The sequence below is a fragment of the Anolis sagrei genome, chromosome Y (assembly GCF_037176765.1).
Source record: "Anolis sagrei isolate rAnoSag1 chromosome Y, rAnoSag1.mat, whole genome shotgun sequence".
In the NCBI taxonomy this organism is placed as follows: Eukaryota; Metazoa; Chordata; class Lepidosauria; order Squamata; family Dactyloidae; genus Anolis; species Anolis sagrei.
This window is the reverse complement of record NC_090035.1, coordinates 80,811,090-80,838,589: the sequence shown is the minus strand read 5'-3', so window position 1 is coordinate 80,838,589 and position 27,500 is coordinate 80,811,090. Positions and strand designations below refer to the sequence as shown.

Sequence of the window (27,500 nt, the reverse complement as noted above, 5' to 3'; positions counted from 1 at the left end):
TTATTATTATTATTAGGTTCTTATTATTTTTACATGTCTAATAATAATAATAAGGAATAAATCTATTATTATTATTAGGTTCTTATTATTATTTTTATATGTCTAATAATAATAATGAATAAATCTATTATTATTATTATTATTATTAGGTTCTTCTTATTATTTTTACATGTCTAATAATAATAATAAGGAATAAATCTATTATCATTATTATTATTATTAGGTTCTTATTATTATTTTTATATGTCTAATAATAATAATAAAGAATAAATCTATTATTATTATTATTATTATTAGGTTCTTATTATTTTTACATGTCTAATAATAATAATAAGGAATAAATCTATTATCATTATTATTATTATTAGGTTCTTATTATTATTTTTACATGTCTAATAATAATAATAAAGAATAAATCTATTATTATTATTATTATTAGGTTCTTATTATTTTTACATGTTTAATAATAATAATAAGGAATAAATCTATTATTATTATTAGGTTCTTATTATTATTTTTATATGTCTAATAATAATAATGAATAAATCTATTATTATTATTATTATTATTAGGTTCTTCTTATTATTTTTACATGTCTAATAATAATAATAAGGAATAAATCTATTATCATTATTATTATTATTAGGTTCTTATTATTATTTTTATATGTCTAATAATAATAATAAAGAATAAATCTATTATTATTATTATTATTATTAGGTTCTTATTATTTTTACATGTTTAATAATAATAATAAGGAATAAATCTATTATTATTATTAGGTTCTTATTATTATTTTTACATGTCTAATAATAATAATGAATAAATCTATTATTATTATTATTATTATTAGGTTCTTATTATTTTTACATGTTTAATAATAATAATAATGAATAAATCTATTATTATTATTATTATTATTAGGTTCTTCTTATTATTTTTACATGTCTAATAATAATAATAAGGAATAAATCTATTATCATTATTATTATTATTAGGTTCTTATTATTATTTTTATATGTCTAATAATAATAATAAAGAATAAATCTATTATTATTATTATTAGGTTCTTATTATTTTTACATGTCTAATAATAATAATAAGGAATAAATCTATTATCATTATTATTATTATTAGGTTCTTATTATTATTTTTACATGTCTAATAATAATAATAAAGAATAAATCTATTATTATTATTATTATTATTAGGTTCTTATTATTTTTACATGTTTAATAATAATAATAAGGAATAAATCTATTATTATTATTAGGTTCTTATTATTATTTTTACATGTCTAATAATAATAATGAATAAATCTATTATCATTATTATTATTATTAGGTTCTTATTATTATTTTTATATGTCTAATAATAATAATAAGGAATAAATCTATTATTATTATTATTAGGTTCTTATTATTTTTACATGTCTAATAATAATAATAAGGAATAAATCTATTATCATTATTATTATTATTAGGTTCTTATTATTATTTTTATATGTCTAATAATAATAATAAGGAATAAATCTATTATTATTATTATTATTATTATTAGGTTCTTATTATTATTTTTATATGTTTAATAATAATAATAAGGAATAAATCTATTATTATTATTATTAGGTTCTTATTATTATTTTTATATGTTTAATAATAATAATAAGGAATAAATCTATTATTATTATTATTAGGTTCTTATTATTATTTTTATATGTTTAATAATAATAATAAGGAATAAATCTATTATTATTATTATTATTATTAGATTCTTATTATTATTTTTATATGTTTAATAATAATAATAAGGAATAAATCTATTATTATTATTATTATTATTAGGTTCTTCTTCTTATTATTATTAAACATATGTTTAATAATAATAATAAGGAATAAATCTGTTATTAACTGAGTCTGGGTGGCCATCTGATGGGAAGGCTTTGATTGTGCTTCCCCTTTATGGTGGAAAGAGGTTGGACTGGGGGTGGGAGGTGGTCCTCCCAGCTCTAGAATTCCATTATTATGATTAAGCAAGGACTGAATGGCCATCGAATGAGTTGGAAGAGACTCCAAGGGCCATCCAGTCCAACCCCTTCCTTCCAAGCAAGGAGACACAACCAAAGCCTTCCCGACAGATGGCCATCCCACAGCCTCAGTTAATAATAGATTTATTCCTTATTGCAATGATTGTGAGTGGGGGTCCTGGGTGGGCTCCCCTCCTCCTCGTGTTTTGCGCAGATGATGGTGGCGCTGTCCTCTCACCTGGGCTCCCTGGAGGCGGAGAAGCAGAAGCTGCGTGCGCAGGTGAAGCGCTTGTGCCAGGAGAACCTGTGGCTGCGGGACGAGCTGGCCGTGACGCAGGTGCGCCTGCAACAGAGCCAGGAGGCCGTGGCCCAGCTGGAGGAGGAGAAGAAGCATCTCGAGTTCCTCAACCAGCTCAAGCAGTACGAGGACCCCAAGGACACACAGGTGTGCCCGTCCCCATTCTCCCCATCATTCATTGATTATTAAGCTGTCAGCCCCAGCTTCTGCCAACCTAGCAGTTCGAAATCATGCAAATGTGAGTAGATCAATAGGTACTGCTCCAGTGGGAAGGTTACGGTGTCCCATGCAGTCATGCTGGCCACATGATCTTGGAGGTGTCTACGGACAACGCCAGCTCTTCAGCTTAGAAAAGGGACCCTGGTGGCGCAGTGGGTTAAACCGCTGAGCTCCCGAGCTCCCGCTGTCAGCCCCAGCTTCTGACAACCTAGCAGTTCGAAAACATGCAAATGTGAGTAGATCAATAGGTACTGCTCCAGCGGGAAGGTAACGGTGTTCCATGCAGTCATGCCGGCCACATGACCTTGGAGGTGTCTACGGGCAACACTAGCTCTTCGGCTTAGAAAAGAGACCCTGGTGGCACAGTGGGTTAAACCGCTGAGCTGCCGAGCTCCCGCTGTCAGACCCAGCTTCTGCCAACCTAGCAGTTCGAAAACATGCAAATGTGAGTAGATCAATAGGTACTGCTAGTGCGGGAAGGTAACGGTGTTCCATGCAGTCATGCCGGCCACATGACCTTGCAGGTGTCTACGGGCAACACTAGCTCTTCGGCTTAGAAAAGAGACCCTGGTGGCGCAGTGGGTTAAACCGCTGAGCTGCCGAGCTCCCGCTGTCAGACTCAGCTTCTGCCAACCTAGCAGTTCGAAAACATGCAAATGTGAGTAGATCAATAGGTACTGCTAGTGCGGGAAGGTAACGGTGTTCCATGCAGTCATGCCGGCCACATGACCTTGCAGGTGTCTACGGACAATGCTGGCTCTTCGGCTTAGAAAAGAGACCCTGGTGGCGCAGTGGGTTAAACCGCTGAGCTGCCGAGCTCCCGCTGTCAGACCCAGCTTCTGCCAACCTAGGAGTTCGAAAACATGCAAATGTGAGTAGATCAATAGGTACTGCTCCAGCGGGAAGGTAACGGTGTTCCATGCAGTCATGCCGGCCACATGACCTTGGAGGTGTCTACGGGCAACACCAGCTCTTTGGCTTAGAAAAGAGACCCTGGTGGCACAGTGGGTTAAACCACTGAGCTGCCCAGCTCCCGCAGTCAGCCCCAGCTTCTGCCAACCTAGCAGTTCGAAAACATGCAAATGTGAGTAGATCAATAGGTACTGCTCCTGCGGGAAGGTAACGGTGTTCCATGCAGTCATGCCGGCCACATGACCTTGCAGGTGTCTATGGACAACGGCGGCTCTTCGGCTTAGAAAAGAGACCCTGGTGGCACAGTGGGTTAAACCGCTGAGCTGCCGAGCTCCCGCTGGCAGCCCCAGCTTCTGCCAACCTAACAGTTCGAAAACATGCAAATGTGAGTAGATCAATAGGTACTGCTCCAGCGGGAAGGTAACGGTGTTCCATGCAGTCATGCCGGCCACATGACCTTGGAGGTGTCTACGGGCAACACCAGCTCTTCGGCTTAGAAAAGGGACCCTGGTGGCACAGTGGGTTAAACCGCTGAGCTGCCGAGCTCCCGCTGTCAGACCCAGCTTCTGCCAACCTAGCAGTTCGAAAACATGCAAATGTGAGTAGATCAATAGGTACTGCTCCTGCGGGAAGGTAACGGTGTTCCATGCAGTCATGCCGGCCACATGACCTTGCAGGTGTCTACGGACAACGGCGGCTCTTCAGCTTAGAAAAGGGACCCTGGTGGCGCAGTGGGTTAAACCACTGAGCTGCCCAGCTCCCGCAGTCAGCCCCAGCTTCTGACAACCTAGCAGTTCGAAAACATGCAAATGTGAGTAGATCAATAGGTACTGCTCCAGCGGGAAGGTAACGGTGTTCCATGCAGTCATGCCGGCCACATGACCTTGGAGGTGTCTACGGGCAACACCAGCTCTTTGGCTTAGAAAAGAGACCCTGGTGGCACAGTGGGTTAAACCACTGAGCTGCCGAGCTCCCGCTGTCAGACCCAGCTTCTGCCAACCTAGCAGTTCGAAAACATGCAAATGTGAGTAGATCAATAGGTACTGCTCCTGCGGGAAGGTAACGGTGTTCCATGCAGTCATGCCGGCCACATGACCTTGCAGGTGTCTACGGGCAACACTAGCTCTTCGGCTTAGAAAAGAGACCCTGGTGGCACAGTGGGTTAAACCACTGAGCTGCCGAGCTCCCGCTGTCAGACCCAGCTTCTGCCAACCTAGGAGTTCGAAAACATGCAAATGTGAGTAGATCAATAGGTACTGCTCCTGCGGGAAGGTAACGGTGTTCCATGCAGTCATGCCGGCCACATGACCTTGCAGGTGTCTACGGACAACGGCGGCTCTTCAGCTTAGAAAAGGGACCCTGGTGGCGCAGTGGGTTAAACCACTGAGCTGCCCAGCTCCCGCAGTCAGCCCCAGCTTCTGACAACCTAGCAGTTCGAAAACATGCAAATGTGAGTAGATCAATAGGTACTGCTCCAGCGGGAAGGTAACGGTGTTCCATGCAGTCATGCCGGCCACATGACCTTGGAGGTGTCTACGGGCAACACCAGCTCTTTGGCTTAGAAAAGAGACCCTGGTGGCACAGTGGGTTAAACCACTGAGCTGCCGAGCTCCCGCTGTCAGACCCAGCTTCTGCCAACCTAGCAGTTCGAAAACATGCAAATGTGAGTAGATCAATAGGTACTGCTCCTGCGGGAAGGTAACGGTGTTCCATGCAGTCATGCCGGCCACATGACCTTGCAGGTGTCTACGGACAACGGCGGCTCTTCAGCTTAGAAAAGGGACCCTGGTGGCGCAGTGGGTTAAACCACTGAGCTGCCCAGCTCCCGCAGTCAGCCCCAGCTTCTGACAACCTAGCAGTTCGAAAACATGCAAATGTGAGTAGATCAATAGGTACTGCTCCAGCGGGAAGGTAACGGTGTTCCATGCAGTCATGCCGGCCACATGACCTTGGAGGTGTCTACGGGCAACACCAGCTCTTTGGCTTAGAAAAGAGACCCTGGTGGCACAGTGGGTTAAACCGCTGAGCTGCCGAGCTCCCGCTGTCAGACCCAGCTTCTGCCAACCTAGCAGTTCGAAAACATGCAAATGTGAGTAGATCAATAGGTACTGCTCCTGCGGGAAGGTAACGGTGTTCCATGCAGTCATGCCGGCCACATGACCTTGCAGGTGTCTACGGACAACGGCGGCTCTTCAGCTTAGAAAAGGGACCCTGGTGGCGCAGTGGGTTAAACCACTGAGCTGCCCAGCTCCCGCAGTCAGCCCCAGCTTCTGCCAACCTAGGAGTTCGAAAACATGCAAATGTGAGTAGATCAATAGGTACTGCTCCAGCGGGAAGGTAACGGTGTTCCATGCAGTCATGCCGGCCACATGACCTTGGAGGTGTCTACGGGCAACACCAGCTCTTTGGCTTAGAAAAGAGACCCTGGTGGCACAGTGGGTTAAACCACTGAGCTGCCGAGCTCCCGCTGTCAGACCCAGCTTCTGCCAACCTAGCAGTTCGAAAACATGCAAATGTGAGTAGATCAATAGGTACTGCTCCTGCGGGAAGGTAACGGTGTTCCATGCAGTCATGCCGGCCACATGACCTTGCAGGTGTCTACGGACAACGGCGGCTCTTCGGCTTAGAAAAGGGACCCTGGTGGCGCAGTGGGTTAAACCGCTGAGCTGCCGAGCTCCCGCTGGCAGCCCCAGCTTCTGCCAACCTAGGAGTTCGAAAACATGCAAATGTGAGTAGATCAATAGGTACTGCTCCTGCGGGAAGGTAACGGTGTTCCATGCAGTCATGCCGGCCACATGACCTTGCAGGTGTCTACGGACAACGGCGGCTCTTCGGCTTAGAAAAGGGACCCTGGTGGCGCAGTGGGTTAAACCACTGAGCTGCCCAGCTCCCGCAGTCAGCCCCAGCTTCTGCCAACCTAGGAGTTCGAAAACATGCAAATGTGAGTAGATCAATAGGTACTGCTCCAGCGGGAAGGTAACGGTGTTCCATGCAGTCATGCCGGCCACATGACCTTGGAGGTGTCTACGGGCAACACCAGCTCTTTGGCTTAGAAAAGAGACCCTGGTGGCACAGTGGGTTAAACCACTGAGCTGCCCAGCTCCCGCAGTCAGCCCCAGCTTCTGCCAACCTAGCAGTTCGAAAACATGCAAATGTGAGTAGATCAATAGGTACTGCTCCTGCGGGAAGGTAACGGTGTTCCATGCAGTCATGCCGGCCACATGACCTTGCAGGTGTCTACGGACAATGCTGGCTCTTCGGCTTAGAAAAGAGATCCTGGTGGCACAGTGGGTTAAACCACTGAGCTGCCCAGCTCCCGCAGTCAGCCCCAGCTTCTGCCAACCTAGGAGTTCGAAAACATGCAAATGTGAGTAGATCAATAGGTACTGCTCCAGCGGGAAGGTAACGGTGTTCCATGCAGTCATGCCGGCCACATGACCTTGGAGGTGTCTACGGGCAACACCAGCTCTTTGGCTTAGAAAAGAGACCCTGGTGGCACAGTGGGTTAAACCACTGAGCTGCCCAGCTCCCGCAGTCAGCCCCAGCTTCTGCCAACCTAGCAGTTCGAAAACATGCAAATGTGAGTAGATCAATAGGTACTGCTCCTGCGGGAAGGTAACGGTGTTCCATGCAGTCATGCCGGCCACATGACCTTGCAGGTGTCTACGGACAATGCTGGCTCTTCGGCTTAGAAAAGAGACCCTGGTGGCACAGTGGGTTAAACCACTGAGCTGCCCAGCTCCCGCAGTCAGCCCCAGCTTCTGCCAACCTAGCAGTTCGAAAACATGCAAATGTGAGTAGATGAATAGGTACTGCTCCAGCGGGAAGGTAACGGTGCTCCATGCAGTCCTGCTGGCCACATGACCTTGCAGGTGTCTACGGACAACGGCGGCTCTTCGGCTTAGAAAAGAGACCCTGGTGGCACACTGGGTTAAACCGCTGAGCTGCCGAGCTCCCGCTGTCAGCCCCAGCTTCTGCCAACCTAACAGTTCGAAAACATGCAAATGTGAGTAGATCAATAGGTACTGCTCCAGCGGGAAGGTAACGGTGCTCCATACAGTCATGCCATTGGCCACATGACCTTGGAGGTGTCTACGGACAACGCCGGCTCTTCGGCTTAGAAAAGAGACCCTGTTGGCGCAGTGGGGTTAAACCGCTGAGCTGCCCAGCTCCCGCTGTCAGCCCCAGCTTCTGCCAACCTAGCAGTTCGAAATCATCCAAATGTGAGTAGATGAATAGGTACTGCTCCTGCGGGAAGGTAACGGTGTTCCATGCAGTCATGCTGGCCACATGATCTTGGAGGTGTCTACGGACAACGCTGGCTCTTCGGCTTAGAAATGGAGATGAGCACCAGAGTCGGAAACGACTGGACTTAATGTCTGGGGACAATAGTTACCTTACTATATGTATTTCTTGTTGTTGTTGTTGTTATTTGTTGTTGTTGTTGTTGTTGTTACTGCTATTGTTATTGGATTGATCTGGGCTTTCTCTTGCCATTTCGCCTGCATCTATGGCTGGCATCTTCAGAAGATAGCAACAACAACACCTCAGTGATTCCTGCTTTGAAAAACTAGAGAATACGTTGTTGTTGTTGTTGTCATTGTTATCACTCCAGTGATTCCTCCCGTGAAAGCCTTCAACAATACATTGTTGTCGTTTTTATTGTTATAGGGGTGATGTGTGGTTTCTGGACTGTATGGCTGGATTAACAACAACAACAACAACAACAACAACAACAACAACACCTCAGTGATTCCTGCCATGAAAGCCTAGAGAATACGTTGTTGTTGATGATGATGATGATGATGTTGGGGTGATCTGTGGTTTCTGGCCTGTATGGCCGGGTGTTGTCAGCATTTTCTCCTGACGTTTATCCTGCATCTTCAGAAGATAATAATAATGGCATAGTCATCATCAACAACAACAACAACATCACCCTAGGGATTCTGGCCATGAAAGCCTTTGACAATACATTATTATTATTATTATTATTACTATTACTATTACTATTACTATTACTATTACTATTATTATTATTATTATTGGGGTGATGTGTGTTTTCCAGGCGGAATCTATAATAATAATAATAATAATAATAATAATAATAGATCCAAGACTGAATCTATAATAATAATAATAATAATAGTTGTTGTTGTTGTTGTTATTATTATTATTATTATTATTATTGGTCCAAGACTGGAATAATAATAATAATAATAATAATAATAATAATAATAGATCCAAGACTGAATCTATAAAAATAATAATAATAATAATAATAGTTGTTGTTGTTGTTATTATTATTATGGGTCCAAGACTGGAATAATAATAATAATAATAATAATAATAATAATAATAATATATCCAAGACTGAATCTATAATAATAATAATAATAATAATAATAATAATAATAGTTGTTGTTGTTGTTATTATTATGGGTCCAAGACTGGAATAATAATAATAATAATAGATCCAAGACTGAATCGATAATAATAATAATAATATTAATAGTTGTTGTTATTATTATTATTATTATTATTATAAATTCAGTCTTGGATCTATTATTATTATTATTATTATTATTATTATTCCAGTCTTGAACCCATAATAATAATAATAATAATAATAATAATAATAATAGATCCAAGACTGAATCGATAATAATAATAATAATAGTTGTTGTTATTATTATTATTATTATTATTATTGTTATGGGTTCAAGACTGGAATAATAATAATAATAATAATAATAATAATAGATCCAAGACTGAATCGATAATAATAATAATAATAGTTGTTGTTGTTATTATTATTATTATTATTATTATTATGGGTTCAAGACTGGAATAATAATAATAATAATAATAATAATAATAATAATAATAGATCCAAGACTGAATCGATAATAATAATAATAATAGTTGTTGTTGTTATTATTATTATTATTATTATCATCATTATTATTATGGGTCCAAGACTGGAATAATAATAATAATAATGATGATGATGATGATGATGATAATGGATCTAAGACTGGATCTATAATAATAATGTAGATGCAGCCAAGTGAGTTCCGTGGTCATCTCCCCTTGCAGGCAGAGAAAGACGATTCGGAGCAGAGGAAGGATAGCCTATCGTCCTTATTCCCCAGCGACGAAGATGAGCAGAGGCCAGGTATGTACTTGGGGCGGGGATGATGGACATGGAACAATATCCATTGCATTAAATCCATCTACACTATGGGTTTAATGCATTTTGATGCCACTTGAGCTGCAAATTTGGCACAAATACCCAATATGCCCACATTTGAATACTGGTGGGGTTGGCGGGCGGGTTGATTCTGCCATTTGGGAGTTGTACTTGCTGGGATTTATAGTTCACCTACAATCAAAGAGCATCCTGAACTTCACCAATGATGGAATTGAACCAATCTTGTCACACAGAACTCCCATGACCAAGAGAAAATACTGGAAAGGTTTGTTAGGCATTGACCTTGAGTTTTGGAGTTGTAGTTCACCTACATTCAGAGAGCACTGTAGAGTCAAACAGTTATGGATCTTGGCACGGATACTCAACATGCCCAAATGTGAAAACTGGTGGTATTTGGGGAAAACAGACCTTGAAATTTGGGAGTTGTAGTTGCTGGGATGTATAGTTCATCTACAATCAAAGAGCATCCTGAACTTAACCAACAATGAAATTGATCACAGAACTCCCACGACCAGAAGAAAATACTGGAAGGGTTTGGTGGGCACTGACCTTGAGTTTGGGAGTTGTAGTTCACCTACATCCATCGAACACTGTGGACTCAAACAATGATGGATCTGGACCAAACTTGGCACTGATACTCAACATGCCCAAATGTGAACACTGGTGGAGTTCGGGGAAGACAGATCTTGACATTTAGGAGTTGTAGTTGCTGGGATGTATAGTTCACCTACAATCAAGGAGCATCCTGAACTTCACCAACGATGGAATTGAACCGATCTTGTCACACAGAACTCTCATGACCAAGAGAAAACACTAGGTTTTGGTGGGCATTGACCTTGAGTTTGGGAGTTGTAGTTCACCTATATCCAGAGAGCACTGTGGACTCAAGCAATGATGGATCTGGACCAAACTTGACATGAATACCCAATATGCCCAAATGTGAACATTGGTGGAGTTTGGGGAAAACAGACCTTGACATTTGGGAGTCGTAGTTGCTTGGATTTATAGTTTATCTGCAATCAAAGAGTGCCCTGAATTTAGCCAACAATGGAATTGATCATAGAACTCCAACGACCAGGAGAAAATACTGGAAGGGTTTGGTGGGCATTGACCTTTAGTGTGGGAGTTGTAGTTCGCCTCCATCCAGAGAGCACTGTGGATTCAAACAGTGATGGATCTGGACCAAACAGACCTTGATAATTGGGAGTTGTAGTTGCTGGGATTTATAGTTCACCCACAATCAAAGAACACTCTGAACCCCACCAATGATGGAATTAGGCCAAATTTTGCACACAGAACCCCCATGACCAACAGAAGATACTGTGTTTTTGATGGTCTTTGTTGACCCTTCCCAGGGGTCCTGATCCCCAGGTTGAGAAACCCTGGTGTAGACTCACCCGAAAGATCTTGGAGTCCTTGTGGACAACAAGTCAAACATGAGCCAGGAATGTGATGTGGCGGCAAAAAAAGCCAATGGGGTTTTGGCCTGCATGAATAGGAGCCTAGTGTCTACATCTAGGGAAGTCATGCTCCCCATGCTCTATTCCGCTTTGGTTAGACCACGTTACCTGGAATATTGTGTCCAATTCTGGGCACCACAATTCAAGAGAGATATTGACTCTAAGCTGGAATGTGTCCAGAGGAGGGTGACTCAAATGATCAAGGGTCTGGAGAACAAGCCCTATGAGGAGCGGCTTAAGGAGCTGCGCCTGTTTAGCCTGAAGAAGAGAAGGCTGAGAGGAGACATGATAGCCATGTATAAATATGTGAGAGGAAGCCACAGGGAGGAGGAGGGAGCAAGCTTGTTTTCTGCTTCCTTGGAGACTAGGATGCAATGGAACAATGGCTTCAAACTACAAGAGAGGAGATTCCACCTGAACGTGAGGAAGAACTTCCTGACTGTGAGAGCCGTTCAGCAGTGGAACTCTCTGCCCCAGAGTGTGGTGGAGGCTCCTTCTTTGGAAGCTTTTAAGCAGAGGCTGGATGGCCATCTGTCAGGGGTGATTTGAATGCAATTTTCCTGCTTCTTGGCAGAATGGGGTTGGACTAGATGGCCCATGAGGTCTCTTCCAACTCTAGGATTCTATGATTCTATGATTCCAAGCCAAGCAAGAACGCAAAGCCTCATAAATCCCACCCAAGGCTGTCTCTACTTGCGTAGTTTCAGACCTGTTTTATGGGGCTTTGTCTAGACTTGTCAAATAGTTTCGTATAGCCTTCCCATCTGTTTTTTTGAATCACTTACAGTCAAAATGTCTGGGATCCTTGGATACAGGTCGTTATATAAACAGGTTCCCCAAGAAAGCAAACGAAATGATTTGTTTGGTTTGCATCCTGCCATTTTCTGTGCTGCAAGTCGCTTCTGGTTGCTTCTGGATTGAGAGAATCAGCCGTCTACGAAGACGTTGCCCAGGGGACGCCCGGATGTCTTGCAAGACATAGAAGATGGCTTTGAAAGGCAGCAGATCACAGGAACTGTCTCCATAGACCTGTCAGTGGCTTATGATACTGTGAACCACCGCTGCCTCCTCCTGAGAAAAATGTATAGTATCACAAAGGACGACCACCTCACCCGCCTCATAGGAAACCTGCTACAAAACAGGAGCTTCTTTGTTGAGTTCCAGGGCCAGAGAAGCAGATGGCGGAAACAGAAGAACGGCCTGCCTCAGGGGAGCGTGCTCGCTCCATCCATGTTCAACATCTACACAAATGGCCAGCCACTGCCAGAAGGGACAGAGAACTTCATCTATGCTGATGATCGTGCCATCACCGCTCAAGGAAATCAGCTACCGAACAGGAGCTTTTTTGTTGAGTTCCAGGGCCAGAGAAACAAATGGCGGAAACAGAAGAACGGCCTGCCTCAGGGGAGCGTGCTTGCTCCATCCATGTTCAACATCTACACAAATGACCAGCCACTCCCAGAAGGGACAGAGAGTTTCATCTATGCTGATGATCGTGCCATCACCGCTCAAGGAAATCAGCTACCAAACAGGAGCTTTTTTGTTGAGTTTCAGGGCCAGAGAAGCAGATGGCGGAAACAGAAGAACGGCCTGCCTCAGGGGAGCGTGCTTGCCCCATCCATGTTCAACGTTTACACAAATCACCAGCCACTGCCAGAAGGGATGGAGAGCTTCATCTATGCTGATGATTGTGCCATCACCGCTCAAGCAGGGAGCTTTGAGATGGTAGAACACAAGCTCTCCAAAGCTGTAGGTGCTCTTACTGCCTATGACAGGGAAAACCAGCTGATCCCTAATCCATCTAAAACAGAGACGTGTGCCTTTCACCTTAAGAACAGACAAGCATCCCGAGCTCTGAGGATTATTACCTGGGAAGGAAGGGATCCCACTGGAGCATTGCAGCACACCCACATACCTGGGGGTCAACCTGGACCGTGCTCTTACCTACAAGAAGCACTGCCTGAACATCAAGCAAAAAGTGGGTGCTAGAAACAATATCATCCGAAAGCTGACTGGCACAACCTGGGGATCACAACCAGATACAGTGAAGGCATCTGCCCTTGCGCTGTGCTACTCTGCTGCTGAGTACGCATGCCCAGTGTGGAACACATCTCACCACGCTAAAACAGTAGATGTGGCTCTTAATGAGACATGCCGCATTATCACGCGGTGTCTGCGCCCTACACCACTGGAGAAATTACACTGCTTAGCCGGTATTGCACCACCTGACATCTGCCAGGAAGTAGCAGCCAATAGTGAAAGGACCAAGGCAGAGACATCTCCAGCTCATCCGCTGTTTGGGTATCAGCCAGCATGCCAACGACTTAAATCTATAAATAGTTTTCTAAGGTCTACAGAGACACTCGCTGGAACACCCCAGCAAGCGAGAGTCCAAAAGTGGCAGGCTCAAACCCAGAGTCTCAATCAATGGCTGATACCCAATGAGTGACTCCCCCTTGGGCACACAGAAGACTGGGCAACTTGGAAGGCACTGAAGGATTCATAAATCCTGCTTTCTCCCTCCATAAGGAGACTCAGAGCGGCAGAGTTAGGGGTGTTTCTTTGTTTTGCAGGGGGGCAGGGACCCACGGCAGCGGCCGCATCCGCGGCACAGCAAGGTGGGTATGAGATCCCCGCGCGGCTCCGGACGCTGCACAACCTGGTCATCCAATACGCCTCGCAAGGACGCTACGAGGTGGCCGTCCCGCTCTGCAAGCAGGCGCTGGAGGACCTGGAGAAGAGCTCCGGCCACAGCCACCCGGACGTGGCCACCATGCTCAACATCCTGGCCTTGGTGTACAGGTAAAGCGGGAGACTTACCTGGACAAAACACAGATACGCTCTGCTCCTTGATCCGCACTTTTGGATTTTGGCTTTGGGTGCATTTCCACCAGGCATGGTTGGACTGGATGACCTTTGGGGGTACCATCCAGCCACTGCTTAAAAATGAAGAGCATCGGGTGCATTAACACCAGGCATGGGTCAACTTTGGGTTGGACGGGATGACCTTTGGAGATCCCGTCCAAGTCTAGGACTATCTATCTATCTATCTATCTATATCTATCTATCCGTCCATCCATCCATCTATTTGTCCATCCATCCATCCATTCATCCATCCATCCATCCAACTATCTGTCCATCCATCTATCCATCCATCCATCCATCCATCCATCCAATCTGTCCATCCATCCATCCATCCATCTATCTTTCCATCCATCCATCCAACTATCTGTCCATCCATCCATCCATCCATCCATCCATCTATCCATCCATCTATCTTTCCATCCATCCATCCATCCATCCATCCATCCATCCATCTATCCATCCATCTGTCCATCCATCCATCTATCCATCCATCTATCTTTCCATCCATCCATCCAACTATCTGTCCATCCATCCATCCATCTATCCATCCATCTTTCCATCTATCAATCCATCCATCCATCTATCCATCCATCTATCTTTCCATCTATCCATCCATCCATCTATCCGTCCATCCATCTATCCGTCCGTCCGTCCGTCTATCCATCCATCAATCCATCCATCCAAACATCCATCTATCTATCTATCTATCTATCTATCTATCTATCTATCTATCTATCTATCTGTGTATTTCTTAGGGGTTGGACTGGATGACCTTTGGGGGTACCATCCTGCTTAAAAACGAAGTGCATTGGGTGCATTTACACCAGGCAGGGTCAACTTTGGGTTGGACTGGGTGGTCCATGCCCAAGACCTGTCATAAAACAACACAGAAGAGTTATTAAGGTACGCCTAGACTATACCTCACGCGTGGGCCAACTTGGGCCCTCCCTTCAGGTGTTTTGGACTACAACTCCCACAATTCCTAACAGCCATTAGGCTATTAGGAATTGTGGGAGTTGTAGTCCAAAACACCTGGAGGGGAGGGCCCAAGTTGGCCCAGGCCTGTTATAGAATGAATGCAGTTTGGCACCACTCAACGCTACGGGATTCTGGGAGTTGTAGTTCGCACCGTTTGGCGCCAGTCCTTGCAAAACTACAACTCCCAGGACCAGACTGCATTGAGCCATGGCGGCTCAAGTGGTGTCGAACTGTGTTAATTTCATAGTGGAGGTTGTTATATTTATTTATTATTATTTATACTCTGAGAAAGTGTCAGTTCAACGTAGCTTACTATCCTGAAAGCTTCATGGAATAATCTTAGCCTGGAAAGCAGTACGCTTGGGATTTCTTGCATTGTGATTCATGGGGCAATTGTTTCATTGCTTGTACCTGGGACTCTGGTTTGGACTTTGCCAATAGGATAAACCATTTATTGTTTATTTGTTTATGTTTATTTATTTATTTATTTATTATTCAAACGTAAATGCCACCACTCCCCTAGGGCTCGGAGCGACTTACAAGAACAGACTATTTATGTATATTTAAATGTAAATACACAAACATAAACAAATAAACAGTAAATGATAATAATGACCGGATGACCTCCAACTCTAGGACTTTCTATCTCTCTATCTGTGTATTTCTCAGGGGTTGGACTGGATGACCTTTAGGGGTACCTTCCAGCCACTGTCTAAAAACAAAGATTCTCCTTTACAGATTTGCAAAGACATCCCTGGGGGCTCATCTTCTTGGGTGGCTTATTTTGCAGAACCGAATAGGCACCTAAATACAATTCACACCTTGCAATTTATTCCGCAACAGGGACCAGAACAAGTACAAGGAAGCGACGGAGCTGCTCAACGATGCCCTGGATATTCGGGAGCAGACACTCGGCGTGGAACACCCTGCGGTCAGTGTTACATATGTGCAATAGATAGGAGTCTACATGGATGGAAGTCATAGCTTTGGTTGGACCTCATCTGAAAATCCATGTGAAAGGGATCTTAGCAAGCAGATGGCCATCTGTCAGGAAGGTTTAGATTGTGTCTTCCTGTCTGGCAGTAGGGTTGAACTAGATGCCCTTTAGGGGTCTCTTCCAACTCTAGGATTGTATGGTTCTATTATTATTATTATTATTACTACTACTACTACTATTATTATTATTATTATTATTATTATTCAGAGGCTGGATGGCCATCTGTCGGGAGGGCTCAGATGGTGTCTTCCTACCTGAAGGGGGTTGGGCTATATGATCTTTGGGGGGTCTCTAGGATTCTCTTCCAACTCTAAGATTCTATTGTTGTTGTTGTTGTTGTTGTTGTTGTTGTTATTGTTGTTATTATTATTATTCAGAGGCTGGATGAGCTTTCGGGGTCTCTAGGATTCTATGATTCTATTATTATTATTCAGAGGCTGGATGGCCATCTGTCGGGAGGGCTCAGATGGTGTCTTCCTACCTGGCAGAACGGGGTTGGGCTAGATGAGCTTTGGGTGTCTCTTCCAACTCTAAGATTCTATTATTTATTATTATTATTATTATTATTCAAAGGCTGGATGGCCTTCTGTCGGGAGGGCTCAGATGGTGTCTTCCTACCTGGCAGAAGGGTTGGGCTAGATGAGCTTTAGGTGTCTCTTCCAACTCTAAGATTCTATTATTATTATTATTATTATTATTATTATTATTATTATTCAGAGGCTGGATGGCCTTCTGTCGGGAGGGCTCAGATGGTGTCTTCCTACCTGGCAGAAGTGGGTTGGGCTAGATGAGCTTTGGGTGTCTCTTCCAACTCTAAGATTCTAGTATTAATTATTATTATTATTATTATTATTATTATTATTATTATTATTATTCAGAGGCTGGATGGCCATCTGTCGGGAGGGCTTGGGTGGTATCTTCCCACCTGAAGGGTGTTGGGGGTCTCTAGGATTCTATTATTATTATTATTATTATTATTATTATTATTATTATTCAGAGGCTGGATGGCCATCTGTTGGGAGGGCTCAGATGGTGTCCTCCTATCTGGCAGAAGGGGGTTGCGCTAGATGAGCTTTCGGGGTCTCTAGGATTCTATGATTCTATGATTATTATTCAGAGGCTGGATGGCCATCTGTCGGGAGGGCTCAGATGGTGTCTTCCTACCTGGCAGAAGGGGGTTGGGCTAGATGAGCTTTGGGTGTCTCTTCCAACTCTAAGATTCTATTATTATTATTATTATTATTATTATTATTATTATTATTATTATTTAGAGGCTGGATGGCCATCTGTTGGGAGGGCTCAGATGGTGTCTTCCTACCTGGCAGAAGGGGGTTGGGCTAGATGATATTTGGGGGTCTCTTCCAACTCTTAAGATTCTATTATTATTATTATTATTATTATTATTATTATTCAGAGGCTGGATGGCCTTCTGTCGGGAGGGCTTGGGTGGTATCTTCCTACCTGAAGGGTGCTGGGGGTCTCTAGGATTCTATTATTATTATTGTTGTTATTATTATTATTATTATTATTATTATTATTATTATTATTATGCAGAGGCTGGATGGTCATCTTGTTGGGAGAGAATGAATGATGCTGTCCTGCCTTTCAGAAGGGGGTTGGACTAGCTGACCTTTGGGGGTCTCTTTCCAACTATGCGAACCTTTGATCTTGCACATGCATGTGTTTGCAAGGCTATCTAGCACTCAGGATCAGACCCATGGGTAAGGAAAGATGTATTTCTTGCAGGTGGCTGCCACCTTGAACAACTTGGCCGTCCTCTATGGCAAAAGGGGAAAGTATAAGGAAGCCGAGCCGCTGTGCAAAAGGGCCCTCGAGATCCGGGAGAAGGTAAAGCCATTTTGCAAAATAGCTTGCAGATTGCATTGGAGAACCATTTTTCTCCTCCTTGCATCAATTTTTCTAATTGCAATATTGTTATTGTTATTATTGCTGTTGCAGATTGCATTCGAGAACGATTTTTCTCCCCCTTGCATCCATTTTTCTAATTGCAACTTTGTTACTGTTATTGTTATGTTTATTATTAGTATTATCATTATCCTTTATTGTTTATTTATGTTTAAATAAACACAAATAAACAATTTTTTTTGTCATGTCAGGAGTGACTTGAGAAACTGCAAGTCGCTTCTGGTGTGAGAGAATTGGCCGTCTGCAATGATGTTGCCCAGGGGACGTTGCCCGGATGATTTGATGTTTTTATCATCCTTGTGGGAGGCTTCTCTCATGTCCCCGCATGAGGAGCTGGAGCTGATAGAGGGAGCTCATCCGCCTCTCCACGGATTTGAACCTGCGACTTGTCGGTCTTCAGTCCTGTTGGCACAGGGCTTTAACCCACTGCGCCACAAATAAACAAATAAACATAAACAAATAAACAACAAATGAACATAGGTAAAGTGATTTTGCAAAATAGGTGCAGATTGCGTTCAAGAACAATTTTTCTCCCCCTTGCATCAATTTTTCGAATTGCAATGTTGTTATTGTTATTATTACTGTTATTGTTATGTTTATTTATTATTATCTTCATCATTTATTGTTTGTTTGTTTATGTTTATGTGTTTGTTTATGTTTAAACAAACAAACAACAAAAGGAACATAGGTAACGTGATTTTGCAAAATAGGTTGCAGATTGCGTTCGAGAACCATTTTTCCCCCTTTGCATCCATATTTCGAATTGCAATGTTGTTATTGTTATTATTACTGTTATCGTTATGTTTATTATTATCATTATCATTATCATTTATCGTTTATTTGTTTATGTTTGTTTACTTATGTTTAAATAGACATAAATAAACAAACATAAACAAATGAACATAGGTAACGTGATTTTGCAAAATAGCTTGCAGATTGCGTTCGAGAACGATTTCCCCTCCTTGCATCCATATTTCTAATTGCAATGTTGTTATTGTTATTATTACTGTTATTGTTATATTTATTTATTATTATTACTACAATGTATCATTTATTTGTTTATGTTTGTTTGTTTAAATAAACATAAATAAACAAAAAAACAACAAATGTAAAGTGATTTTGCAAAATAGGTTGCAGATTGCATTCGAGAACGATTTTTTCTCCCCCTTGCATCCATACCAGCTGTTAGGAATTGTGGGAGTTGTAGTCCAAAACACCTGGAGGGGAGGGCGCAAGTTGGCCCACGCGTGTTGTATAGCGTAGGCGTACCCCTTAATAACTCTTCTGTGTTGTTTGACAACAGGTCTTGGGCACGGACCACCCGGACGTGGCCAAGCAGCTCAACAACTTGGCCCTTTTGTGCCAGAACCAGGGCAAGTTCGACGAAGTGGAGCAGTACTACCAGCGCGCACTGCGCATCTACCAGACCCGACTCGGCCCCGACGACCCCAACGTCGCCAAGACCAAGAACAACCTGGTAAACTACAACTCCCAGGGTCCCCTTGCATTGATTGGCCAGGAACCTGTTGCGTAGATGGCCATCTGTCGGGAGGGCTTTGATTGGGTCTGAATAGGGTTGGTCCAGATGATCTTCGAGGTATTATTATGTGTATTATTATTAATAATATTAATAATAATACACATTATTACTAATAATAATAATAATAATAATGTGTATTATTATTAATATTATTATTATTAATAATAATATTAATTAAGACAATTTATTATTATTATTATTATTATTATTATTATTAAGACAATAAAAATAATTAAGACAATAATAATAATAATAATAATAATAATGATAATGTCATAGGCAGGGCTTAAGACACATTATTATTATTATTATTATTATTATTATTATTATTAATGTGTCTTAATAATGGGTATTATTAATAATAATATAAATTAAGACATAATAATAATATTATTAATGTGTCTTAATAATGTGTATAATTATTAATATTATTAATAATAATGATGTGTTATATTAATAATAATATTATTAATAATAATACTACACATTATTATTAATAATGTGTATTATAATAATATTAATTAAGACATAATAATAATAATAATGTCATAGGCAGGGCTTCTGACACATTATTATTATTATTAATGTGTCTTAATAATGTGTATTATTAATAATACCCATTATTATTAATATTATTAATAATACCCATTATTACTAATAATGGGTATTATTAATAATAATATTACTTAAGTCATAATAATAATAATGTGCAGGGCTTAAGACATATTATTATTATTATTATTATTATTATTATTAATGTGTCTTAATAATGTGTATTATTAATAATAATATTAATTAAGACAATAATAATCTCATAGGCAGGATTTAAGACACATTATTATTATTATTATTATTATTATTAATGTGTCTTAATAATGTGTATTATTCATATTATTATTATTAATAATAATATTTAGTAAGACATAATAATAATGTCATAGGCAGGGCTTAAGACTATTATTATTATTATTATTATTATTATTGTGTCTTAATAATGTGTATTATTAATAATAATAATAATTAAGACATAATAATGTCATAGGCAGGGCTTAAGACACATTATTGTTATTATTATTATTATTATTAATGTGTCTTAATAATCTGTATTATTAATAATATTATTAATAATAATAGTGTATTATTAATAATAATAATAATTAAGAAATAATAATAATAATAATAATAATAGTAATAATGTCTTATCCGCCCCTCTTACCTTACATTGCTATGGAGTCCTGGGATTTGTAGTTTGGTGGGGCTCCAGGGCTCTTTGGCAGGGAAGACCTTGGGGAACTACAACTTCCAGGAACCCGTAGCCTGGAGCCGTGGCAACCCAAGAGATGTCAGATGGCATTCATCCTACATGGACACACCTTCGCCATGCTAACCCTGCCTTTTCCTTCCCACCTGGGCGCCAGGCGTCTTCCTACCTGAAGCAAGGCAAGTACCAGCAGGCCGAGGAGCTCTACAAGGAGATCCTGTCTTCGCAGGACCCGGAACTCGCCTCCGCCCGGAACGGTAAACGAGAGCGCCCGCTCACCCCGAAAGAGCCCCAGGGCAAGGAGGGACCGGCTCCCCTTCGGGCATCGGGGGCCTTGGCCTCATTCATCCTTTCTCCTGATTTCTTCCAGATGAGAACAGGTGGGGCACCGGAGGGAGCTTGCACCTCAGCCAGGTAGGGTCCGGGGCCATTTGTGGGAAGCCAAGCACTGATGAGGCCAGGCATTTCCTTTGCGGCACACTTCTGCCTACCTCCCCCCGCCCCCCTATATACATACCTATACATTATCTTTTGCAATGCAATTAGAGAGTTTTACATTATTATTATTATTATTATTATTATTATTATTATTATTATTATTATTATTATTTATTGCACAGTTCTTCCTTTTGCAAAGCAATCGGACAGTTTTACCATTATTATTATTATTATTATTATTATTATTATTATTAGAATGTTTATTTATCAGAGTTTTACCTTTTGCAAAGGTAATTAAGGTAATTATTATTAATAATAATATGATTAATATTATTATTATTATTATTGTATTTTTTATTGGACAGTTCTACTTTTTGCAAGGCAATCAGACAGTTTTACCATTATTATTATTATTATTATTATTATTATTATTATTATTGTACGGTTTTACCTTTTGGGCAGTTTTATCTTTTGCAAAGCAAATCGTATAATTTTACATTATTATTATTATTATTATTATTATTATTGTACGGTTTTACTTTTTGGGCAGTTTTATCTTTTGCAAAGCAAATCGTATACATTATTATTATTATTATTATTATTATTATTATTATTGTACGGTTTTACCTTTTGCAAAGCAATGGGACAGTTTTACCAGTTTTTCCTTTTGCAAAGCATTCCGAAAGTTTTGCCTTTTGCAAAGCAATAGGACAGTTTCACTGTTAAAAGTAAGGATTTTGTGCTTAATCCAGGGAGGAAAATGAGAGGAGGTGGCAAGCAGACCTTGGAACCCTAGAGTTGGAAGCGGCACCTAAGGGCCAAGCAGGAAGGCACAATCAAATCTCTCCTGACAGATGGCCATCCAAAAGCCTGTATCCTTCCATGTCTTGCAAATCCTGAAACCGTTCTCCTTCTTTCCCAGGACTCCTTGGGGAGCTTCCGGCGCAGCAGCTCCTTCTCGCGCTTCCGGGAATCCCTCCGGCGGGGCAGCGAGAAGCTGGTCTCCAAGCTGAGAGGGGACGGAGTCCGGAGGGTGCCCCCCGCCACCGGGTAAGCAGGCACTTCTTCCAAAATTATATAGACCCCTCAGTCTCATGCGCCATCAAATCTAATGCACTCCTCTATTTGCAAAACCCTGACTAATGCAATGCACGGCTGCCAAAGGGGCACGCTTTGCAATTTGGCCATTGCGGTTGCCGCCTGCTTAGGATTCCTTCTTTGGAAACACAAGTGTTTGAGCACCAATAGAAAAGGAAACCTTGGAATGCATCAATGCTGCAGAATGAATGCACTTCAATTGCCATGGTTCAATGCGCTAGAATCAGGGAGGATGTACTTTGACAAGATCTTGAGCCTTTTCTGCCAGTGTGGATGCCTCAGTAAACTACAAATCCCTCTATTGCATCGAGCCATGGCCATTGAATAATAATAATAATAATAATAATAATAATAATAATAATAATAGTTTTGCAAGGTCTTAAGCCTTCACTGCCAAAGGACGCGGATGCATCACTAAGCTACACATCCCAGGATTGCATTGCAAGGACCCATGCATGTCCATTAAATAATAATAATAAGTGTCTAGATCTAAGGAAGTCATGCTCCCCATGCTCTATTCCGCTTTGGTTAGACCACACCTGGAATATTGTGTCCAATTCTGGGCACCACAATTCAAGAGAGATATTGACAAGCTGGAATGTGTCCAGAGGAGGGCGACTAAAATGATCAAGGGTCTGGAGAACAAGCCCTATGAGGAGCGGCTTAGGGAACTGGGCATGTTTAGCCTGAAGAAGAGAAGGCTGAGAGGAGATATGATAGCCATGTATAAATATGTGAGAGGAAGCCACAGGGAAGAGGAGGGAGCAAGCTTCCTTTCTGCTTCCCTGGAGACTAGGACGCAAGGGAACAATGGCTTCAAACTACAAGAGAGGAGATTCCCTCTGAACATTAGGAAGAACTTCCTGACTGTGAGAGCCGTTCAGCAGTGGAACTCTCTGCCCCGGAGGGAGTGTGGTGGAGGCTCCTTCTTTGGAAGCTTTTAAGCAGAGGCTGGATGGCCATCTGTCAGGGGTGATTTGAATGCAATATTCCTGCTTCTTGGCAGAATGGGGTTGGACTGGATGATGGCCCAGGAGGTCTCTCCCAACTCTTTGATTCTATGATTCTATGATTAATAATAATAATAATAATAATAATAATTATTATTATTATTATTATTATTATTTTGGAAAGCCTTGAGCTTTTGCTGCCAAACAATGTTGATGCACCACCAAGCTACAAATCCCAGGATTGCATAGCATGGACCCATGCATGTCAATTAAATAATAATAATAATAATAATAATAATAATAATAATAGTTTGTCAAAGCCTTGGGCCTTCGCTGTCAAATGATGCCGATGGCTCATGAAACTATAAATCCCATGATTGTATAGCATGGAGCCATGACCGCTAAATTATTATTATTATTATTATTATTATTATTATTATAACAATTATTATTTATAGTTTTGCTGCCAAAGGATGCAGATGCATCATCAAGCTACAAATCCCAGAATTGCAAAGCATGGACCCATGCATGGCTAATAATAATAATAATAATAATAATAATAATAATAATAGTTTTGCAAGGCTTTGATCCTTTGCTGCCAAATTATGCAGATGGCTCACAAAACTACAAATCCCATGATTGCATAGCATGGAGCCATGCATGACTAATAATAATAATAATAATAATAATAATAATAATAATAATGAGTAGTTTTGCAAGGCCTTGAGCCTTCACTGCCGATGGATGTGGATGCATCACTAAGCTACAAATCCCATGATTGCATAGCATGGACCCATGCATGGCTAATAATAATAATATGGCTCACAAAACTACAAATCCCATGATTGCATAGCAAGGACCCATGCATGTCAATTAAATAATAATAATAAATAATAATAATAGTTTTCCAAGGTCTTAAGCCTTCACTGCCAAAGGATGTGGATGGCTCACAAAACTACAAATCCCATGATTGTATAGCATAGAGCATGGCTCTAAATAGTAATAATAATAATAATAATTATTATTATTATTATAGTTATTATTTATAGTTTTGCAAGGTCTTGAGCTTTCGCTGCCAAAGGATGCAGATGCATCATCAAGCTACAAATCCCAGAATTGCAAAGCATGGACCCATGCATGGTCAATTATAATAATAATAATAATAATAATAATAATAATAATAATAAATGTTTTGCAAGGTCTTAAGCCTTCACTGCCAAAGGATGCAGATGCATCACCAAGCTACAAATCCCAGGATTGCATAGCATGGACCCATGCATGTCCATTAAATAATAATAATAATAATAATAATAATAATAATAATAATAATAAATGTTTGCAAGGTCTTAAGCCTTCACTGCCAAAGGATGCAGATGCATCACCAAGCTACAAATCCCAGGATTGCATAGCATGGACCCATGGCCATTAGATTATTATTATTATTATTATTATTATTAATAATAGTTTTGCAAAATCTTGAGCCTTCACTGCCAAAGGATGTTGATGCATCACCAAGCTACAAATCCCGGGATTGCATAGCACGAACCCATGCATGGCTAATAATAATAATAATAATAATAATAATAATAATAATAATAATACTTTTGCAAGGTCTTAAGCCTACACAGCCAAAGGATGCAGATGCATAATCAAGCTACAAATTCCAGGATTGCAAAGCATGGACCCATGCATGGTCAATAATAATAATAATAATAATAATAATAATAATACTTTTGCAAGATCTTGAGCCTTTGCTGCCAAAGGATGCAGATGCATCATCAAGCTACAAATCCCAGGATTGCATAGAATGGACCCATGCATGTCCATTAAATAATAATAATAATAATAATAATAATAATAATAATAATAGTTTTGCAAGGTCTTAAGCCTTCGCTGCCAAAGGATGCAGATGCATCACCAAGCTACACATCCCAGGATTGGATAGCATGGCCAATAATAATAATAATAATAATAATAATAATAATAATTATTATTATTATTATTATTATTATTTCTCATTTGCTGTGACATACTGAAGTTTTGTGTCAGTAAAATAATAATAATAATAATAATAATAATAATAATAATAATAATAGAGTCTGGCAAAGAATTATAATTCTAAACGCATCCAAAATGGCATTTAGGGTCAGCATGGTGTAGCAGTTTGAGCATTAGACTATCTCACTTTGGGTGTATCTATGGTGTAAATTTAATGCCGTTCGATACCCCAAAAACGTCATTAATCCAGCAGTATTGATGCACTGCATGACACCGGAGAGCGGGGTTCAAATGTCTTTTGGACAGAACTATTGTTTTCCACTGGAAAGGAATCAGAGATACGTGGTGACTAGAAACTACATGTCCCAACATTCAAAGTAGTGTAGTCCCTGAGTGTGTCGCCTGTAACGCAGAGGGAGAAGGGACCCCCAAAGGGCATCTACTCCAACCCCTTTCAGTCAGGCCGGAAGACACAGTCGAAGCCCTCCCGGCAGATGGCCATCCAGCCTCAATTCAAAAGCCTGCAGAGAAGGAGACTCCACTTGAAGGGACCCCCAAAGGGCATCTAGTCCAACCCCTTTCAGCCAGGCCGGAAGACACAGTCAAAGCCCTCCCAGCAGATGGCCATCCCGCCTCAATTCAAAAGCCAGAGAAGGAGACTCCACGGGAAGGGACCCCCAAAGGGCATCTAGTCCAACCCCTTTCGGCCAGGCAGGAAGACACAGTCAAAGCCCTCCCAGCAGATGGCCATCCAGCCTCAATTCAGAAGCCTCCAGAGAAGGAGACTCCACAGGAAGGGACCCCCAAAGGGCATCTAGTCCAACCCCTTTCAGCCAGGCAGGAAGTCACAGTCAAAGCCCTCCCAGCAGATGTCCATCCAGCCTCAATTCAGAAGCCTCCAGAGAAGGAGACTCCATGGGAAGGGACCCCCAAAGGGCATCTAGTCCAACCCCTTTCAGCCAGGCAGGAAGACACAGTCAAAGCCCTCCCAGCAGATGGCCATCCAGCCTCCAGAGAAGGAGACTCCATGGGAAGGGACCCCCAAAGGGCATCTAGTCCGACCCCTTTCAGCCAGGCAGGAAGACACAGTCAAAGCCCTCCCAGCAGATGGCCATCCAGCCTCAATTCAAAAGCCTCCAGAGAAGGAGACTCCACTGGAAGGGACCCCCAAAGGGCATCTAGCCTGACCCCTGGGTTCCTGGGTTTGTTCCTGGGTTATAAATGTCATTTCCTAATTGGCTCTATCATTAAAAAAAATGGGGAAAGTTAATTAAACTGCAAAAACTTCAGTTTTGGGGGGGGGGGGGAAATCCTGCTATAGGACATTTCAATGACTCTCTCAAACCATTCAAGGTAGTTTCTGCCACAAAAACAAAGTTTCTATAATAGAACAACTACTTTCAAAGTCAGGACCGCACAGGTAAACAGGAAATAACACTTTCAAACCAGGAACTGAACATTTTTTTCGAATTTTGTTACATAGTGTTATGTGAATATATATATATATATATATATATATATATACACACACACACACACACACACACACACATATATATATATATATATATGTATGTATATATGTATGTATGTATAATGCTATATGTTCTTTTATTTTGCTTTCGGCAGGATGAAGCGGGCCACCTCCCTGAATGTGCTGCATGTTGGCGAAAGACCCTTCGCGGCATCTCCAACCGTAAGTCAAAAGCCCCCCATTTGCAGGACTCATAGAATCTTAGTGTGGGAAGGGACCCTCCAAAGGTCATCTAGTCCAACCCCCAACTTGCAAGCATAGGAATCCTAGAATCTTAATGTGGGAAGGGACCTCCGAAGGCCATCCAGTCCAACCCCCTTCTGACATAAGAACAGCAAAACTTCCAGGGATGGAAAAGAAAACCTTGAGGTGCATCTATGCTGCAGAATGGATCCACTTGCATTGCCTTAGTTGTTATTATTATTATGTTTACTATTATTATGTTTCTTATGTTATTTATTTTATTATTATTATATTTATGTTTATGGTTCTGTGCTATGGCGTTCTGGAGGCTGTAGTTTTGCTACAGCCTCCAGGAGGCTGTATGTTTATTATGCTTATGTTTATTGTTTATATCATTATCATTATGTTTATATTTATGTTTATGATTCAATGCTATGCAGTCCTGGGGGCTGTCATTTTGCAAGAACTTATTATTATTATTACTATTATGTTTACTGTTATGTTTATTATGTTTATGTTTATTATATTATTATTATGTTTATGTTTATGGGTCAATGCTATGCAGTCTTGGGGGCTGTAGTTTTGCATGTTGGCGAAAGACCCCTC

At 41.1% G+C, this 27,500-nt stretch overlaps 1 protein-coding gene across 3 annotated transcripts in view; it reads left to right on the top strand.

Moving 5' to 3' along the window:
* Window positions 1–27,500, top strand: part of LOC132780770 (kinesin light chain 3) — a 42,074-nt gene that overhangs the window by 12,160 nt on the left and 2,414 nt on the right. For all 3 annotated transcript variants that reach the window (XM_067462004.1, XM_067462005.1, XM_067462003.1), the window contains exons 3-12: window positions 2,241–2,471; window positions 9,552–9,630; window positions 13,700–13,928; window positions 15,813–15,900; window positions 17,713–17,814; window positions 19,196–19,369; window positions 20,851–20,950; window positions 21,064–21,107; window positions 22,054–22,181; window positions 26,807–26,873. In XM_067462004.1, coding sequence (XP_067318105.1) covers window positions 2,241–2,471; window positions 9,552–9,630; window positions 13,700–13,928; window positions 15,813–15,900; window positions 17,713–17,814; window positions 19,196–19,369; window positions 20,851–20,950; window positions 21,064–21,107; window positions 22,054–22,181; window positions 26,807–26,873 — 1,242 coding nt within the window. The remainder of the gene's footprint in view (window positions 1–2,240; window positions 2,472–9,551; window positions 9,631–13,699; window positions 13,929–15,812; window positions 15,901–17,712; window positions 17,815–19,195; window positions 19,370–20,850; window positions 20,951–21,063; window positions 21,108–22,053; window positions 22,182–26,806; window positions 26,874–27,500) is intronic.